This window comes from Poeciliopsis prolifica, unplaced genomic scaffold, assembly GCF_027474105.1.
Source record: "Poeciliopsis prolifica strain line A6 unplaced genomic scaffold, Auburn_PproV2 SCAFFOLD029, whole genome shotgun sequence".
Classification (NCBI taxonomy): Eukaryota; Metazoa; Chordata; class Actinopteri; order Cyprinodontiformes; family Poeciliidae; genus Poeciliopsis; species Poeciliopsis prolifica.
In genome coordinates this window covers 6,251,652-6,271,682 of record NW_026562404.1, presented here as the reverse complement: position 1 = coordinate 6,271,682, position 20,031 = coordinate 6,251,652, and the positions used below count along the sequence as shown (strand labels likewise).

General features: G+C 37.9%; 3 protein-coding genes and 3 non-coding genes across 6 annotated transcripts; 3 read left to right on the top strand and 3 right to left on the bottom strand.

Moving 5' to 3' along the window:
- Positions 1 to 871: 871 nt before the first annotated feature.
- On the bottom strand, positions 872 to 2,983 carry ccdc115 (coiled-coil domain containing 115). Its single transcript, XM_055049597.1, has 5 exons — positions 2,773 to 2,983; positions 2,374 to 2,477; positions 2,173 to 2,285; positions 1,895 to 2,086; positions 872 to 1,693 (listed from the first exon to the last, which is right to left on the bottom strand). The coding sequence occupies exons 1-5, from the start codon at positions 2,890 to 2,892 to the stop codon at positions 1,521 to 1,523; spliced, it is 702 nt and encodes a 233-aa protein (XP_054905572.1). The 5' UTR covers positions 2,893 to 2,983; the 3' UTR covers positions 872 to 1,520.
- Positions 2,984 to 3,331: 348 nt separating this feature from the next.
- On the bottom strand, positions 3,332 to 3,403 carry trnae-uuc (transfer RNA glutamic acid (anticodon UUC)). Its single transcript has one exon. It is a non-coding gene; the product is annotated as a tRNA-Glu (tRNA).
- Positions 3,404 to 3,943: 540 nt separating this feature from the next.
- trnah-gug (transfer RNA histidin (anticodon GUG)) lies at positions 3,944 to 4,015 on the top strand. The gene has a single exon. It is a non-coding gene; the product is annotated as a tRNA-His (tRNA).
- Positions 4,016 to 4,300: 285 nt separating this feature from the next.
- ebp (EBP cholestenol delta-isomerase) lies at positions 4,301 to 6,027 on the top strand. The gene is made up of 5 exons (XM_055049598.1): positions 4,301 to 4,680; positions 4,850 to 5,144; positions 5,245 to 5,281; positions 5,373 to 5,503; positions 5,624 to 6,027. Exons 2-5 carry the CDS (start codon positions 4,853 to 4,855, stop codon positions 5,842 to 5,844), a joined length of 681 nt encoding a protein of 226 aa, XP_054905573.1. The 5' UTR covers positions 4,301 to 4,680; positions 4,850 to 4,852; the 3' UTR covers positions 5,845 to 6,027.
- Positions 6,028 to 6,359: 332 nt separating this feature from the next.
- trnaf-gaa (transfer RNA phenylalanine (anticodon GAA)) lies at positions 6,360 to 6,432 on the top strand. The gene has a single exon. It is a non-coding gene; the product is annotated as a tRNA-Phe (tRNA).
- Positions 6,433 to 6,533: 101 nt separating this feature from the next.
- On the bottom strand, positions 6,534 to 9,328 carry fkbpl (FKBP prolyl isomerase like). The gene is made up of 4 exons (XM_055049588.1): positions 9,185 to 9,328; positions 8,318 to 8,479; positions 7,557 to 7,837; positions 6,534 to 7,336 (listed from the first exon to the last, which is right to left on the bottom strand). Exons 2-4 carry the CDS (start codon positions 8,475 to 8,477, stop codon positions 6,701 to 6,703), a joined length of 1,077 nt encoding a protein of 358 aa, XP_054905563.1. The 5' UTR covers positions 8,478 to 8,479; positions 9,185 to 9,328; the 3' UTR covers positions 6,534 to 6,700.
- Between the last annotated feature and the right edge of the window lie 10,703 nt (positions 9,329 to 20,031).

The window sequence follows — 20,031 nt, the reverse complement described above, 5'->3', positions numbered from 1 at the left end:
AGTAGCCTACAATAAATTTATAGCCCCACTACATTGATAAATGTTCCTTATCAATCAATCAGTCAATCAAATTTTATTTGTATAGCACAATTCAGCAGCAAGGCATTTCAAAGTACTTTACATCATAAACACAAAAAGACAAAGTCATGCATCATGGAATAAACAATACATTGTTACATATTACATTTCAAATAAAACTCTAAACAGGTGTTTTTAGTTGAGATTTAAAGGAAGTCATGGTTTCCGCTGTTTTACAGTTTTCTGGAAGTTTGTTCCAAATTTTTGGTGCATAGATGCTAAAAGCTGCTTCTCTTCTCTTGATTCTGGGGATGAAAAGCAGACCAGAACCAGAAGACCTGAGAGGTCTTCCTTAGCTACTAACGACGTCCTAGCATAATTTTGACTGAGTCTTTGACCACTTTTCTATGCAGCACCGATAGAGGTAGTTTGAATGTCTTAGACGTGGCATTTTGAGCATAAATTGGCAGTTGGTCTGAGATTGAGCTTTATATTTTAAGTTGGGGCTTAGAATGTTAAGATTCAGAATGCAGTAACCCATATTCTTACAGACACAAAATGTTAGGAACACATACCTCCAGTCATGGATTTACCATTTTTGAAGTTGCTCTACCAAAATTGTGCAAGGTTACCACTCAAAATAAAGGAGGGCTAAGACTGTTCCGTGTTTATAAATTAATGCTGAAGATAAATTGTACTTTATGGCTTTGAATTCTAAACGAGTCACTGCTAGAACAAATAGCATTTGCTTACTTTCATTACATGATTCACTATGTTTTTCCATGTATTGTGTGTTTTGAGAAGCTCTTTGGTCAACCTATGTTTTCCATATACCAAATGAAAGATCTAACAGGCATTTAGTGAAAAGAATCTTGGTGAATTTTTGAGCTGCTCATTTTGTTGGAAGAAAAAAAAAAAATTAAATAGTACACAACTGGAAACATTGACCATGTCCAGTATAATACTGGACATGGTCCCTTTTGCTTTGAGAGCAAAAGGGAAGATGCTTTTAGGAAGATAGTGATCCTGATATGTCTGATCAGTGTATATAGCTGTACAATTGATACCATGTTTAAACCAACCAAGAATGAATAATTTAAAGCAATTCAGAAAAATGTGTTATTTAGCATCACTGACTTACCTACAAATAAGTGTTTGCATTTATCTGAATGAAGAAACAGTTCAAAATGTTACACCGGCATGTCGACCAAACAATTTTGGCTTCATTTACCGTAATAGTAAAGGGATATCAAATATTTCAACACAAAATGTAGTTGATTCCATATTTATTTAAGCTGTGATGACAATTTGTTAGAATGCTCACAAGTCTTAGTAAAATTTACAAACTCCAACACATTTATATACAAACTCAAATAAGTTACGCATTTTGCAACAACATGGAAAATTATTGAACAATAATTAAAGAAGCAGGAATTGTTCAGCCTGTGATTTCCACATTTAAATCCAGCAATAACTGGATTATCTGATTCTGACGTTGTGATCTATGGACTCTCATTTGCTGAAAGAACATCCGCTTGCTTCTCATCTAATTGAGCAGAGGTATTGAGTCCAGCACCAGTTGAGCCATCATTGTTTCTCAAGTCATGCTTCAGTTGCTGTCTGGCATTTACAACCACGATCTGCAGAGCTGCAATCTCAGCTGAAAGCTCTATGACTGCAATGGAACAGACAGGAGAAACTCAATTAAGAATCGCAAATTATTCATTGGAATTTCTATTTTTATTGTTGGACATCCAACGATAAAGGTTCACATTTTCAAATATTCTCACTAATATACCGGTATGTATTTTGTAAGCTGTGCAGTGTGAATGCACAACAATGTTTGGCAAAGATTTCCTTTTTTTTTAAGTCATACCTTGTTGGAACGACGACTGTGCTTGTTTCAGAGACTGCGGCACCAAAATCCCAAACCACTTTAGTGGGTCCTGCTGAGGATTATGGTCTCTTTTTTTGCCTGGGTTTACCTCAGAAACTTTTTTACTGCTTACGTCTTCACTTGTCTTTTTTTCTGCAACATCACTTTTTGCATTTTTTCTTCGTCTGACGCCTGCGACATAAAATAAAAGAGTGAAGTCGAAAAGAAAAAAGGTTTATAGTAGATATTGCCAGAACACATTTTTCTCAATGCATCACCTTCTTCTTGAGGCCCAATATCCTCTATTGAGGATGATTCTTTCACAAATCCGTCACTGCATTTTTGTGACGATCTTACTGCACAGAATTCTACCTTATCGTTCTCCAAGGTTCTGGAACACAGAAAAAAACAAAAGGTTAGCAGAAACCAAAAATGCAAAAACTTTTATTTTAAAGAACATTTACTTTATTATCCCCCACCTAACATGCACAGAAACCAGTGGCTCCATCTCGTTTGCAAACTGGAGAGCAGAAACCTGCTTGTTTCCCATAGAATAACGGGCCTTGCTTATGGAGAACCACCCCTGCATAGAAGTAAAACAAAAGTAAAAACATAAGAGTTTATACAAGAGTAAAGTGTACACACACTCAACAAATATGTTTTTCTTATATATATATTTTCTGGTAAGACAAAAAAGACATTTAAAAAAATATGCATTCATAAAATGCTAAATTGTTCTGATTAAATTGTTTCTACAATATTTATCAAGCTTTGGTTAACATCTTAGTTCATTCCACAAACTAATAGCGAAAAACAACTGCATTTTTCTGGAGTGCTGCATTCAAAGACAGATAGCCCACATTCTATCATTTTTCTACCTGCTCGATGAGAGAGTTCAGAGTCTTTCGTTTCTCCTCCAATAACTCGAGCTGATCCATGAAATAAAGCAGCTTTTCATCCATCGAAAGACAAGCGTCTTCTTCTCTCAATACACCCATGTCGGCTGCTTAGAAAGAAGTGTTTTCCGTACAGTTTGTATCGCGGATACAATCAACGCCAGATCCACTCAAGGCGACGCGTACAGCTTCCGTATAGGTGTCACATGACATACCAAGTCACGTGACTCAAATTTTTTCTTTGCCACAGAGAAATATATAATGAAAGATAAATATATAATTAAACACGTCCATGATTAAACATACCACCTTTGTGAATATTTTGCGGCATAACCAAAATATTTTCAGTGTTATGTCATGAGAAAATGCTTATATTGGCAGTAAAAAAATATTTGAATGTTTGCCATGAAATATGTGGTTTTCAATTTGTATATCATTGTCACAAAGTGACAATGATATACAATGTATTTAAGGAAATGTGAAGTATGATGGTGGAATTTCAATAATATTAAAAATATCACGAGTGACAAAAAAAAAGGTGTTCCCATACCGGGAGTCGAACCCGGGCCGCCTGGGTGAAAACCAGGAATCCTAACCGCTAGACCATATGGGACTTATATTACGAATTTCGACAGGGGACATTCTAGATAGGTACAGTGACATTATGTGGCTGTAATACGGAAGTAATTTTGGACACGTATGTATTTCATTTCATGTCCCTACAGTCCTCACTCAGTCCACACCCTCGTAACGCAACAGCGGACAGCTCCATAAATTTCGCTGATGACAATTGTCATTGTGCTATTTCCGTCATTATCAGTGCTACTGCAGCGCACCAGCAACTTTGAATGGGAAAAAAATATTTAACGGCGTGAAAAACACATTTTTATAAAACGCATCTACTGCAGCTATAATCTTTGCATTTGTAAAGTCTTTCTGAAACTATGACTTCCATAAACAGGGGATACTTAACTACACATTTTATTCATGCCAGCATATGTGAGCTTTACTCCCCATATATACACTTCTTGGCTTCTTTCGAATAGTCTTTCTATTTTACTTCACCCATCCTTACGCTGATCACACACAGAGGTCGTACACCTACGTTCATAAGGCCAGCTAGAAGAGTGCATTACAGATCCCCCAGTAGCTCGCCGTGATCGTATAGTGGTTAGTACTCTGCGTTGTGGCCGCAGCAACCCCGGTTCGAATCCGGGTCACGGCAGGGTTAAATCCCTGACACGGCTTGGGGTAACATTTTATACCACAATTTGTTTGACTACTACGTTTGTTTGACTACTACGTTAAGAATGTTACTACTAGTATTATATTGTATCCTCGTGTTTGTGTTTACGTCTGTTGCACATTTGTAGTCTCAGCGACTTACTTTAGCCCCATTTTGACTTATTTAATATCAGATTTTAAGTATATAAATCAAATCACATCTAATTAACTACATCCTGAACTCACTGCTCAATGAGCAACAGAATTTTGAAACTGTCCCTCTACTTCAAAATTCGCAGTTTCATGGTCTGCTGTCTACGCTGCTTCTTTTTTTTCAATAGGAGGAGGGTATTTTGACGAAGAATGGCTCCTGTTCATTGGTTGTTTTCGAAGGCAAAGTCCATGTTCCGAGAAAAGGAGCCAATCATCTGAACCGTCAGATCGAATATATCTTTTCATGCGTTCGACCTCAGTAATTACAGGTTTTTCATTGGTGTTTGTAATCATGAGTTACCGCCCTCCTACTTGACAGATTTCCGTGTTTGAGTTCACGCGTTCCACTTTCATGTGAAGTGAATCTGCTGGATATCAATTTTGATTTTTCCAAGTCTGCAGACGTTCTTACAAAAACAGTGTGGCTGATCTCTAACATTGTTTGCATCTCTGGTGAGTGGAACCAGCTGATACCAGCTTTTATTTTGATTTATTTAATTACTTTAACACTTAAAGAACTGGAACTGGAATTTCTTCACAATAAGCATAATGATATTTCAAATGATCACATTTGTATTGATAATAATAATTTAAAAAAAAAGATGTTCATGTCTTCAAACAGATAATGGATGCCAAAAAGACTTCTCATCCTTTCTGGCCCCGGGACCTGGTGATTCCCTCCTATGTGGCTAATGATCGGTCCATGTCAGAGATCCTGGTGTTCCTCTTCTCTGTCTCTGGGGGTTTTCTACTTGTAACCTGGCTGATCACTGGTATCTCTGGCAGGCTGGGGACATGGAGGCGACTGGCTCTCTGCTGGTTTGCCGTTTGTGGATTCATCCATAGCGTCATCGAGGGATGGTTTTGTTGTTATTATGACATTATACCAGGGGATCAGAGCTTCCTATCACAACTGTGTAAGTCACCATCATAAAAACAAACAAAAAGTAAATCATGTCTGTCATGTATTCTTGATTTTTAAGGTACAGTAATATGTATTCTGTTTCCCTCTCTCAGGGAAGGAGTACTCCAAAGGGGACAGTAGATACGTTATGTGAGTCACAATCATTTTAAAAACATTGATTTAAAAATGTAAAACTGAGGTGATATGGTAAGCTATTGCTGTTTTTTTTATCCTTATTTAGAGCTGATAACTTCACAGTTTGTATGGAGACGGTGACCGCTGTCTTATGGGGTCCGTTCAGTTTTTGGACCGTTTATTCCTTTTTAACCACCAAGTCCTACAGATTCGTTCTGCAGCTTATTATTTCACTTGGTAAGAAGCTCTAAGAACTATATAAAAAACAAAAAAAACAACAAAAAAAAAACAATGTTTACATAATGCTCTGGTTTCTCATATTTACATGTTGTGTCTAAATACATATTTCGTCACCAGGTCAGATATACGGAGCAGTGCTGTACTTCTTCACAGAGCACAGAGATGGTTATGTTCACAGCGAGTTTGGACATCCAATCTACTTCTGGTTCTACTTTGTCTTCATGAATTTTCTGTGGATTGTCATTCCTTTGGCGCTCATTGTGGATGCGTGGAGACAGCTATCAGCAGGCCAGTCACTTGCAGACAGCTCAAAGGCACAGAAGATTAAAAGGAAGTAATCGTCAAAATGGGACATACAGAAAACACATTTCAAAAGTTTGACAAATGCAAACTGTCTGTAGTCTTTTGGTTCATGTTGCAATATTGAGCCGATAGTCCAAAAAGTGCCAGCAAACTAAGAGTTTTGTTCTTGTGTTTTTTTTTTTACCATGATGATTAAAAGAAATGTTTTATGCCATTTATTCATAGTTTTTAATTTCTGAATAAACTGGATGACATCTCAAGTTTCACAACAGTGATGTTTTCAAATTTCTTAGTTGATTAAAAAAAATCAAGCTTGTACAAAAATAAATACATGAAATACCAAAGGTCTGACACTGTACTGTGAAACATGGGCTAAGCATGCAGTCTCTTTACAAACCTTATTCTTTAATGTTTGCAAACGGAAGGCTGGATTTATGAAACCATTTCTCGCAGTTTGCCCCAAAGTAGGTCATTTTACTTCACCATACTGCCCAACTTCACGACATCACGCGTGTTGGTATATGGAATCGTGGACCAGCCAATCCCGCACGCCGAAATAGCTCAGTTGGGAGAGCGTTAGACTGAAGATCTAAAGGTCCCTGGTTCGATCCCGGGTTTCGGCATTTTGCATGTCGTGTTCAGTTTGGTTGACTTCTTGCACCACCTAGTGGCCAGACACCGAACACTACAGGCATTTATAGAAAGCGACCATTTTGCGACTGAGTTCAATGAGTCGTGCTTTTGGTTGAATATTTATTATCCCAACCCTCCATTCAAAGAAATCAGACATTTTGTAGTTATAAGGCTTTACTTTGTAACAGAGGCTGTGTCATAATTGCACTTAGATCTAATTATGAGGAAAAACATTATTAGAATTCTAACATTCCTATTTTAGCTAAACATTTTACTGAGTCTCAATCCCAGCTGCACATTTCTCTCCTTTTCTGTACTTGTTATCTCTTTGAGCGCCTTCACAGCAGCGGGCAGGTCCGGCTGGATTTCCAGCAGTTTCTTAAATGCCTCTTTGGCCTCATCCAGCTCGTTCAACTTCTGGCATGCCTGGCCCAGTCGGTACCAGGCCTTTGAGGCGGCAGGTTCAAGTTGAGTCGCTTTAGCAGCACTGTCCCTGGCTCGCTGTAGTTGGTTTAATTTCAGCTGGCACAGAGACAAGTTGGAGTGAAGCTCAGCTTTCTTGATTTTAAGCTGATCAGACGAAGGGAGCTGCTGTGTTTCTTCCAAACAGTTTGCATCTTCCACCTCTCCAACGAGGCCGCAGAGGGGGATGAGGAGCTTGAGGGCCCGGCTGTAGCTGTCTGTGGCTCCCCATAAGTCCCCGCTCCTGAATCTACCGCCTCCTCTCTCCTTGTGCGATTTCACCCACTCCCATCTTTCAGCGGGGGTCATCTCCCAGGATTCCTTTCCTGGAGTGAAGTCTTGGAGCTCCACAGTAGCAATGAGAGGAAGGTCTTCACACGAAGGCTGGTGAAGAGAAGCTTCTGGTCCAGTTCCAATGGGAGTAAGTCGTATCTGAGCAATTAGACACCATGATTAGACCTGCGATGAAACTGACCGAATAGATTTAATTTCATTTAGGGGTGGTTTGGGGGGGACTCTGTAAATCCATTTTCTCTACAACATCAAATGCAGGTTTTACACTTGAATACTATGAGGCTCTTTAAAAGTTTTATCTATAAAAACTTCCAATCAAGAACAAAACCAGACTTTACTGCTACTATAAAAATCTTACCTCACATTTCTCCCCTGCTCTCATCCCCTCCAAACATGCCTCTGTGACGTCGCACTGACCCTCCCCCAGCCTCAGAGTTGTCCAGTCACCCAGGGGCACCTGCAGCACGGCATCCTGTTGCCGAAGAAATGGAGTTGGCACTAAATCTGTGACAGCACTGACTGGCATCTTCTCGTTTTCTTTTGCAGATGGAGGACCGTCGGAGTCGTCGCTCTGAGCTTTGAGCTGTACTTTTACCCGACACAGTGAGCCCAGCTTAGGACACTGATTGGTTAGACAAGCTACGGGGAAAGAAAGAGAAAACAAGTTTGAAAAGCATGCCGTCACAAATAGCGCACTGCTAAATATTAGCCACATTAAAAAGTTGAATTATAGAGATGCAAAACAAATAAAAAAATAAAAAAATCAATGTTGACCAGAATTGGCTACATTTGCCAAATTTCAGCTTGATCAAACCTGAATGAAGACTAGCAGGTTGGGAACATCCAAAATCTTATTACTTCCTCTGTTTAAAAATAAAAGCAAATAAATATTTTTTAATCGTTTTCCCTCACGTACGTAATAAGATGTTTCCTCTTTTTCCTAATACAATTGATTTCTTGTGGCTCATTGTTCGAATGCTACAGGGGAATAGAAAGCCAATACTGTGCTTTACATTTCCAGCATTGGAATCAACAGCTTACGGTACTATAAAAGCTAGAAATGCAAAACGGGGCACAAAATTCTGATCAGTGAAACTGCAACTAAAAGGAATGCCCTACATGCATCATCTGCTCTATTAGAAGAGATTTGTTGAGTCCACTGGTGCGTCTCGTTTCGCTGGGCCCTCCAGAGTCCTCCAGGACACACAGAAACCCACGAGGTGACATCAGCAGCTTCCTGTTTGTCGGGCTGCATTTCGACCAGGTCAACAGGCTCCATCACTGGGTGGACAAAATGCACAGACAAGAGAGATAAAGACGAACAGCTGGTTTGTTCACGTCTCCATTTTAAAATCACATGAAAAAGATTAAGAAATATTTATTTCAAAGCTCCTGCTTTGAGGGAAAGTACAACTTGAGCTTCAGACATTAATGTATTTATGTAATCAATGGTACAAAAATAAAATAAAATTATTAGCTACTATTATTAGATTTGGAAATTATAAAAAGTTTCCTCACGTTTCACTAGAGGCATGCTTGAATGAAAGCCAATTATTTGGGAAGAGGAGGATTTTTTTCTTAAACAGTAATTTATCGACATAAGATTAACAGGAAAAAACAACAACAACAAAAAAAAACGACCATGGCATGTTATTGGATAAAACGAAATAAAGCAAAACGGCAGAGCAAACTAATAATATATATTTTAAAAAGTCATACAAAGTTACTATACTACCACAACCACATAATGTTACTATTTGTTTGCATGGCTATAATACAAGGTTAAGTATTGTAACAAGTTAACTGCGCGTTTTTATTTTTGTTGTTTTTATTTGCAAGCGTAGATTGTTGCACTCTTCGAATTACATTATGCAGCTTTTTTTTCTTTTTTTTTTTCAGAGCAACACGAGCACAGAGAAGCGAACTAAACAACCTGCGTTTCATCACTCTGGGAAAGAGTCGCACCTCCGGACTCCGAACACCCACCTGAACCCACACGCAGGAGTCGCTTTCCCCGTCCTTCACGCAGTAACACGCCTGCAGCTTGTGTTAATAACAAAAGCTCTTCTTAATGCCCCGTCTGCCTCTTTCTCTTTGTGTTTGGAGAGGCTGGCGTCCAGCGACACGATGTGCAGCACACAGTGCGGTGAGGGGCGTTACTGCCCTCTATCGAGCTGGAGTGTCCTTTACATTAATCCGGACATTGGTGCCATATTTTCCTCTTAACGCTACAGTTTTCATTTCCGCATAGATAAACACTACTGTAGTTTTTTTTTTTTTTTTTTTTTTTTTTTTTTTTTTTTTTTTTATAATCCTGAATTTATAGAATTGGTCTGGAAAACAGCCTTTCTGCTCTCTGTTTTTACATGTGCTTTCTAAAACATGTTGTTCTTCCTCCCAAATTTTCAACATGTCCTTAAGTGCATTATATATTTGAAAAACGGCTTCTGTAGAAATGACCTTTTGCACCTTGCCCTTCTTGAAATGGTCGAGAAGCCACTTTCCGACTTATTGGCAAATTTCAAGTCTTGTCCAATTATCCGGTATTCCAATTTTCTAAGAAACTATAGTGATCTTCATAAAATAAGCACATGAATTATAATGATACTAGTTTTTCTTTTTAAGTTCAATGAAATTCCTCTTTTGATTTCATTCTTTTAACATATTAAGGTGTATACATGGATATAAAGATCAGAATTTGTTGAATTTGCTTGATTTCAGTAAAAAAAAAGAACAAAAAAAAAAAACACTCAAAGTGAACCGAAAAAATTTTAATTAATAGTTTAACAATGTTAACATTTAATAAGGTGACAACATTTTAATGTAAATGTAAAGAAGGCATTAAAGCCAAATAAAGAATGACAAAGAAGCTTCAACAAATTTGTTGAAAAATATAAATTTCCAGTAGGGGTCGCTCTCTACTCACCTATTTGACAACATGATCTCTCACAGGACATTGCATATTGTAAGCACAGACTGGTGTATGTCTACATATGTATTGTTTTCAAAAGCATCTTTGTCTGTCTGAACCAGGACCACCTCACACATGCACCCATGTGCAAAGTAAGGAGAACATTTTGGAGCCAATGCAATTCTAGAGAGGTTTAGAGGACAGTAAAGGGCCTGATGAATACACAAAATAGAGCATTCCATAACTTAGGGGCCCCAGTTACTTAGAACTGGGATTGACCAGAACCAGCTGGTCAGCAGACTTATGTGTCCGAGCAGGAGTGCAGCAGTGGAGAAGCTCAGTGAAGTAAGGCAGGGTAAGGCTGTTTGAAATCATGAAAACAAACAGAAAGATTTTAAAATGAACTCTAAAACACCCGGGGAGTCAGTGAGGGCAGTCAGGTAATGTGCTCTCTCGTGTGTTCCTGTTCAGAGGCGTTCAGCAGCACTCTGCACCAGCTGCAAACCTGTGAGTGAGGACCAGCTGATTTCAAGGTAGAATAAATTGCAGTGATCCAGCTGTGATAAAATGAAGGTATCAATTACTGTTACTTTGAATGCATAGATTTGACCTTGAATTGTAAAAACTGGACTTTACCATGGCCCTTTTATGAGTTTAAAATGACTTGTTCATTTTAAAACCAATATTTGTCACTATGGGCTTACCATAAGTTGCCAGGGAGTCTACATCTACAGGAGGGCTCTGACGTGCTCCATTTGATCCAAAACAATTAACTCAGCCACTTTTCATTAAAATGCAAAACATGTAGTGCCACCCAAACTTTAATAAACATAAGTTAGTTAGTAGACATGCTATGCAAAGCATAGCATGTCTACTATTCTGCATTTTTCTGTCACTTGGTCTTTCTAGGTGACAGACACTTACACACACTCACACACGCCGCCACAACCCAGGCTACAATGAGACCAGCTCCTAAACAGATCTGCCTTCAAGAATGTTGATTCCTCATAGTGTAAGCAGCACATTCTACAGTGGCTGTATGCGTGAGCTGGACTGTGTTGGACACTTTAACTGCATCTAGAGTTACTGCCCCTGGGCTGTTTGTTGTCTATGTGCGACCTGAAGAGAGCCTCAGACTTTACAGCATAAACCGAAGCCAGAGAATGTGCTGATGCTCTGCAATCTTGAATACTTTAGAATCATCAAAGCAATTTAGATTATTTCTACCAGTCTTATTTCATTAAAGTTTCCGCAGCAGTTGCGCAGTTAAGAGTGACATATCTAAGCAAATGGCACTGTGAAAGTGCAGTCCTGTCGTCAGTACTGCTTTTCAAAAGATACAAACACGACTTGACTCAAGTCAGAGTCATCTGAATATCTGATGTTTGAACAGTTGTAGTTTAAATGTGAACGAGTTATAGCATTTCTATTGCAAACATAGGAACTGTTAATGTTTCCACTGTGCACATACTAGTGTTTTCTGGCTTCAAACAAATACACTTTCTGCAGCTGATTAGTATAATCCAGGTAATGTTTGATATAGGTCCTCTTTGAGCTAAGTCTGTATAGTGATTTAATAACAGAAGAAACATAATCTACACTACCTGGCTAATCAATAGATTTTAGGTGGAAATGTTAGCTAAATAAAATAGCCTTGAAATATCTATATAATTTGAAATAATCTGAGGCATCAGAATTTTTTGTATTTACTTCGGTTATCTTCGGTTGTCTTTGTCCTCAGATCAGCTGAGACGTAAACCGTAACCCTAAAAAAAAACAGGTCATCTCAACTCCATGTGCTCCTTTATGTAAGAGATGGCTGAATTCATTTCTGTCTGATACTAACATTTATTTGAACGATTATCTAAAAACCTGACGTGTCAAAACAAAAAGGATTTTCAGTTTGGTAATCTACCGAATAGCTGCCATTCCAAGAGATGATTGGCTCTTTGATATTTCTCCACTGCCTCGACAGCAAACGTAAAAAGCCCAACATGCTGATCTGTTTGTTTTCTACTAACAATATGGGAAAACCTGGCATTAAGAGTGGATAAATTAGTTTCATTTGAAGCATAACGGCGATCTTAAAGTCTATTAAACAGTTTCTGTGGTCTCTTGGGGGCAGTTCTAGAGCTGGAGTATTTGGACAGGAACCCACTGAGGGGAGGAGATGGCTATCTGGAGCTGCAGGGCAGACTGTGGATGGTAGAAGCTTTGGGTTTTATTTAATGAACGTGCAAAAACTGTTTTTCTATGAGGAAACCTGCGAAGATGCTTGGGACAATGTTTCTATATGTGTTTCTGTGTGTGGGTGCAGTGCGGTGTGTGATTAGAGATAGTCTCCATTAGGCCTCTTTGTATGCTTGCTAGCACACATCTGGATATACTTTTGCCTATACAGTTATACCTTCATGCCCAATGGCCTTATGTGTGACCCTTTAATGCTTTCCAAGACTTTGAGATAAAACCAGTTACTGACGACCATATCTCCACACCGGTGCCATCTGTTCTCATCCTCCAAGTTTTCTATTTTCTTTTCTTTTTTTCAATCATTTGTTGATTTCTTTTGGGGTGGGTGTTGTCAGTAATAGTGGTAACAATTCCCGTTTCGGCTTCACAGTGTGCGCTCAGTCAAAAACACCCATGCCGATTTCACTGCTTTGTTAAGGCGAGGATTTGTCTGTGTGAGGTTCAGACTGTTAACGCTGCACAGGTGGAGCTCTTGCATCTCTACTTTAAAAAGAGGCTTAACTCAACGTGGTCAGAAATCCTCAGGTCAGTTGCAATTTGTTCAGGTCTAAGGTTTAGATCAGGGTATGAAGTCCGCAGAAGGGGGTGAGCGGCTCTAATTCAGACCAGCCTGGAGTCAGAGTAACACTTAGCATCAGAGCTCCTGGTAGGTGTGACTGTAAATGTTTATCATGTAAAGCCTAGAAAGGATTTTTGAACAGGACGTCTTGGAGTTTTGTTGAGCACAGACACAATGAATGAGTGCATACCTAAATGATTTACACAGTGACCTTGAAGGTTAAGCCATAGTCCAAATCGTTGCCTCACGCTTCGCGTGAAACTCAACGTAAACTAAAGGTTCGTGTCCTACCTGAAAGAAAAAAAATCGGAAGATAGTGTTGATTTCTTTCTACATTCTGTTTGTGTTGTTACTCTATGAGAGAGCCTGTTGTGGCCAGTGAGTGAGTCCAGCTATGGGGTTTCAGATTCAAAGAAGACAACTGGCATAAACCCACACCTTAAAATGTCACCTGAAAATTATGTCATTTTCATAATTCTAATGCACACAAAAGCTTTTTATAATACATATTTCTCACCGAAATGCCATGGCACTGCTGAATGTTGCAGTTTCATCCAAGTGCTAAGTGTTGGTTCCATCTTGTAACCCAAGAGTGTCTTTGGTCAATCCTATTGTGACGTAATGAGGGTAGCTCAAGGCATAAACAACTATGCCTTGACTTCGCTCATAAATCAAAGGACGTTATGAGCAATTTCAGCAAATATTTGAATGATTTATCTGCAATTTTGGAGGATGAAGCTAGATTCAGTGATAAAGAAGACAATGCTGATTTAATTGAAGAATTACTATCTATTTACTAGAGCCATATAATTCAGGAAGCAATCACAACAGTAAAATTGCTGGGGAGGAAGGGTCCAACAGTGAAGGGTTGAACATCGGTCCAGTCCAAATCACAGAACGGTAACTAACAGATCTATGTATGGAATAATTATACTTCTTTAATTCTGATTTAATTTGAATAACCCAGTGACATTGCAGGAACTGGTTCTACTTCTGCATGTGTTCCAACATATAAGACATCTGAGCATGGCCTTCAGTGACCAGCCTTTCTTTTCCTCTTGTTTCCAAGTCTTGACCTCGATTTTTCTGCTTCTGAAATTCTACAATTCTAACATGTATTTGTTTTGGAAAAAAACCAAAAAAGACTATTTCTGCTTCATTGGAAATTTGATTTGAATAAAAGTTATGGCTCGAAAGAACAGGGTTTGATCAATATCTGCAAAAGTAGCCTTTGTGTTTATAAATACTTTTAGGTTCCTCCCAAAATTGAGATTTTCATAAATGTAATTTGTGAAGACCTTGAAATGCCATATTTACTGATAGGAAAAACATTTTAAGTAGTCTTAGCTTTTATTCTGTCTTACAATCCCCAATTTAATACCTTCAGGCTTCAAATCTCAAAGTCTTTGTGATGTTGTGTACTTGTCCACATGAGTCCCCCAGTGCTTCAAAAGTCATTAGGTAAATGAGTCTTTGCTTGTCTGCAGGGTCCATGTTCCTCCCATGCAATGAAACAAAAATGTTTAAAAAATATGAAAAACTAGAAGAGCATAAATAAATGTTATAACAGCCTGCCATACTGTTAGTCACACACTTGCCTATTTCCTACTTAGACTGTGCGTATAGGAAATTCATCTGTTAAAGTTGATGCCTTTGACAAAAAAAAAAAAAAAAAAAGGTGAAATGAAATATTTGTGTGTGTTATTTATGCAGCATTTTACTGAACCAAAATTTATCATTTGAAGGTTTTAAGGTTGTGAAGCATAAATGTCAGGTTGGATACCTTTCCGGAGCCTGCTGTATCCTGGATAAAGAAATAGGGCAGTATAAAAAGTGGACAAAACTGAACAGGGCAGCCGGCCTATCTCGGTACAACATGCGGTGGGCAGATGTATGCTCTCAGAGTACAAAAGATAGATTTAAATAGGAGCCAGCTGATTTTAATGCGTTTTCCCGAAAACTGGACGTCACATTGTCTGTTGCTCCATCTTTTGCTTATCTTTGAAGACACCTATCGCTAATTCTCTCTCGTCATTGACCTATGACTCTATGCCCATACTTTTTCACATCCACACCCACCTCTCTTTTGTTATGCTTTGGGCGGGTGTATGTGTGGTAGATTTCAGAGCTGCAGGTAGAAAATAAATCCATAGCAGCTCTGACATCTCACAGTTTCTGGTTCCCATTTGGTCCAACGTCCTGCAATCAGTCACTTTTGCTTTTCGCCCTTCGTTCTTCACTGTTCTCATTCTGAAGACGTCTCCAAAAAAATTGGGATATTTCTCGAGTTACACTAAAAAAAAAAACTGCAATGGGTTTCATGTGCTCAGAAAAAAAAAGGGTATCCAAACCAATAAAATAAAGTCTGATCATCACTTTTTTTGTAATTTATTACACCTTGTAGGCAGCAGTGTTAAACTGACAAACATATTTAATGATAACATGAGCCAACTTGGAGTGGATTGTTGCTGCCAGCTGCTAGCACGGTACTGAGGGGAACGAGTTCCTTCATGGTTCTTTCATCTATGTGCCTATCAGCTTGATCAGTGAAGCCACTTAATGTGGACATGTGTTTCTTTGTGCTATCGGAGTGCTAAGAGGCACAAACACATACACACATACACACACACACACATGCATAGTGAACAAGGACGCGAGCATCTGTTTTAAATCGTTTGCAGAACGGATCCCCGATTAGGTAGTCTTTTGGATTTAAAAGAGCTTTAATGTGATATTCATGCAACACCATTAAAATGGTGTTGCATCTGCTCCATTTTTCTTAATGCGGCTACTAAATAAAACAAATATTTAGATACGTTTGAACCAGATTAGATTTGAACTGAAAGGAAAGTCAACATCTAAATCTAAAGGACAGCTTATGAATGAAGGAATAACCAGATGTATAAAAGGGATAGTCCAGGAGTTTTGAAAAGCCACTTTTAATTCTAGAAATGTGTTTGTCTATTTTTTCGAACCTCTCTTTCTCCAAATGCGCAGTGCTTTTCCCCTGAGTGATTGCATTATAAATGTAAATGACTTAATAGCGATATGTGGTTTGATTTATTTGCATATGTGGACAAGTTTTAACAGACATCTGGTGAGAATTTCACATCAATTGATTTTTTTTTCTCCATGAATTGGTGGTACAACCAGGAACACCGCTACAATCATGGTTATTATATGGTTTCAGCCATTTTTTTTTATTTGCAGTGCAATATTTTTATTGCAACATACAAACTGTATTGATTTTTTTTTTAGAAAATTTATAAAAATAAGATAAGCGCACTCAAGAAAAGATCTCCTGCCTCTTTAAAATCCATTAAAATACGGTGGCATCCATTTTTACTTTCATATATAGAGAATTGCTGAGTACAAAGTGTACATGCGGCTCACTTTGGACTCATAACTCACAAGTCAGATTGCAGTCACATTTCATTGGTATTATGAATAACCACATAAAAAAAAATGGATATAAGCCAAAACACTGGTTTCAACTTTAAATCATGTAACTAAAACTAATTTCAGTAGAAGTATAAAAAAACTGGTTCAGCAAACATTTTCGGACTAGTGTAGTAACAATATGTCAGCAGTTCTAAACTGATTCTTTTGAATTGAGGTAAAACTGTGGAAAATGTGGCATTTGCAAGACATGATCTAGAGCATTAGTCATATTGTAGTAGTTAGATTGATTCTCTTATGAGACTTCTTTAATTCTCTAAAGTGAGATCACTCTGAGTGCTGCTCACAGGTAAGATGATGCTTCTTACTAGTATCTGACTAGATGATACTAGAGTATCATCTAGTAAGAACTTCAAGAGTTCTACACAACCACTCTCGAAGTATTCTCTTTTAAGATTGTCTTAAAGGGCTATTGTGTATGGATGCCATCCTGTAAATAGGCCTACTGCTTGTGGCAGTAACGTGGGCTTTATCAAAGCCCCTTGATGACTGCTGGTATTGTAGAAGCTGAAAGAAGTGGGGGTGACCACCATGTTGGAGCTCTACCTCCCAGTGTGTGTATATATGTGTGGGGTGTCTGTGGTACAGAATGCCTGAAACCAAACTAAAATTGATTTTTATACGCTCGTCGCTAAAAGGAGCCAGATGTGGCTGCCTATAGGGAGCTCGAAACTAGCTTATATACTTTTTTTTTTTTCATTTCTCTAATGAGCTGTGGAGATGCACTTCGATGTGTATGCATTATTGAATAAAAACCAGTGAGCCACAACAGCATTAGCATAACTCTTTATCTGTTCCAAAGCCGGCAAGCCTTTGCTTGATTTTTTTGGCAGCAGTAAACTCAGGAAACCTTTTGCATTTATTGCAGTGAAAATTTGCATGATTTTAGCACATAAACAATAACTTATAAATAAAAATTCCAATATAGAAGAACCTCTCATTATTTGAGCAGCCAAACTTTCAAAACCAATTAACTATGGACAGGTCCATAAAACCTAAATGAGAGTAGTAGCACTCATATACAAAATTAAAAGGTGAGAAAATATTTGTTTACATTAAAGATATTTATACTTGAGAATTATTGTAATCATTTCTGTGCATTTATTAAGTTATACACATTGAGGTACAATATGTTAGAAAGTAAATTATGTTTTACCAGAATATTGTTGCTTGACCTAAAGCTGAAAGTCATGCATTAACACAGAATGAATAAAACACAATCACAATTAGACAATTTGTTTTCTCTTTCATGTCAGTTAAGATTGATAAAATTATTGCCTTTTGCTAAATGCCACAATTGCAACAAGGTCAGTAGTGACCTGTTGAGACAAAATTCACTAGAATTTGGTCTGATTGCATTTAAACCTTATGATTTGGGTCAAATGTTTTAGCTTTCACAGCAGCTTCCTGGAACTTTTTACTGATTCAGGTTTGCAGGCTGCCTTTCTGGCACACAACGTTAGAACTCTTCCCAGCTTTTTTATGACCAGGCAGAGTTCTTAAGCCATTTTGTAACTGATTTGGTTGTAATCATATCCTCATTATCTAATTGACCCATTACTGCCCAAGCTTTAACTTCCTGGCTGATATCATGAAATCTTGCGTCAATATTTCCAAATGCTGTTTTTTCCTCATGATGGCATCTATTTAGTAAAGAGTATTAGTCATTGTGGCTCAACAACAAATTATATTCTTCAGGGCAGATTTTATATAGCAGCACTTTAAAGGAACATGTGTGGTTGGGCAGTTTTTAATAAAATGACTGAAATGTGTAGCAAATATATCAAGACAAATGAAACACTCTTGGAAATGTAGATAAAGTAAAAATAAAACTATTACTGACAAAAATATATACTTTTATATATTATATATATGTTTTTTTCTTAATTCCTCTTAAAGTAGGTACCAGTACCAGCTAGCTCTATCACAGTATCTAGAAAACATAACCCATTACTGTTTTCATGGTGTTGAAACATGAAAACAACATGTTTTCATGTTTTGTTTGATATATATAAGCAAATTGAGTAAAGGGAGTGCCAATGTGAAATTGATTGATTGCTTTGATTCTTTCATTCATGTTTGAGGAATCTTCAAATCTACTGTGACAGCCACGTTCTACAAATCCTCCAGACTAGCGGCAGCAGCACTTAATTAAGTGCAACTTTGAGTCTGCTGAGTTTATCATGCGAACTGCTTCTCAATCCAACACTGCTGAGAACATTTGTAAAGGGCATAATGAATAGGCATTGTTGTGATGGCATACTGAGAGGAAAGAGCAGGAGCTTCTTAAAGAGACACAAGCCAATTCCAAGGCATCAAATTGCAAAATAACATGTCTTTATGTCATGTTTCATATATTCAACATTTTTTAGAAAAATCGAAGGTAAAATAGTTACTTGATTTGCTTGTACCATAAAACAGCACAACATTCCTGGAAAATACATAATGCTGCCCTTTTAACAAAACATACAACCTTTATAGATAAGTTGAGAAAAAAGCAAAGGGGCAGCATCTGAGAAAGAAGTAGATGGAGTGTTAATTGAAAACGAATGTGTCTACTCTGGCGGTTGGTCAGAGATGGGCTGGGGTCCCACTTGGCTTCTACTTCAAAGATTCTGCCCGCCTAACTCCAGCGCACCTGCAGCCAGTTAAACCCTGCTCTCATCGCTCAGGACATAGAGAGATCTCTCTCACGGTTAGAGCCTTCATCGCTTTTTTTTTTTTTTTTCTGCCAAAGCCCCACAGTGGGCCATACTTAGGAATTCAGTTTAAGATACTGCACATCCTTCAGGGTAAATTTGAGTGACAATTTCAAGCGGGATGATAAAACACTAGATTAGCATCACCTCCATCATTGTTCACACAGACCTAAAGCTTAGACAGGATGGAATGGTATGCACACACTGTTTTATTATAATGTAGTGAAATGATGAAACAATGCACCGAGCCCTCATTGGTAAACTGTGATTAATCAACTTTTATTTTGTTTAATTTGTCATTTTCTGCTCTGTTTATTGTTTGACATTTAGAATCAAAAATAATAGAAAGGAACAGTGGACAGCTGATTTATATTCTCCATTTCCCCATTGTTCAGCTTGATCAAATGATAGTTACACTTCATTCGATCTCTTTATTATGTTGCATTTACAATAAAGTTTGGGTATATGGTTTCTTGACATAAAAATGACATACAATAAGTTATCAATAACCAACAACATATACAATCTATCTAAAACACAAACATATATTCAAAGTAACACAATGGAATCAAACCATAGAAAGTGTGAAGAATTATCGAAAGTGACACAACCTACAAATTTAAAACAACACAATAGAAGAAAAGAACTGATATTTTGATCAATTCTCACTAAATATAAAAATAAAATTCCAATTGTCCCTGAACTATTGTAAAAGAAGAAACTTAAGAGAGATTTTGAAATCTGACAGCCTTTACATGCACCTTTGATACCTTGCAACGAAGCAAGAAAATGGCCAAACTAGAGGCAATTCAGACTAATTACATATCCACTGTGATGCACATCAAACTCTCTGCTGACCAGTCTGAATCAAACATCATGGATAAACTGCAACTGATGCCAGCAGGCTGCCTCACACCGCACCCAAGATCCAGACATACGCTTCCACCAGGATGAC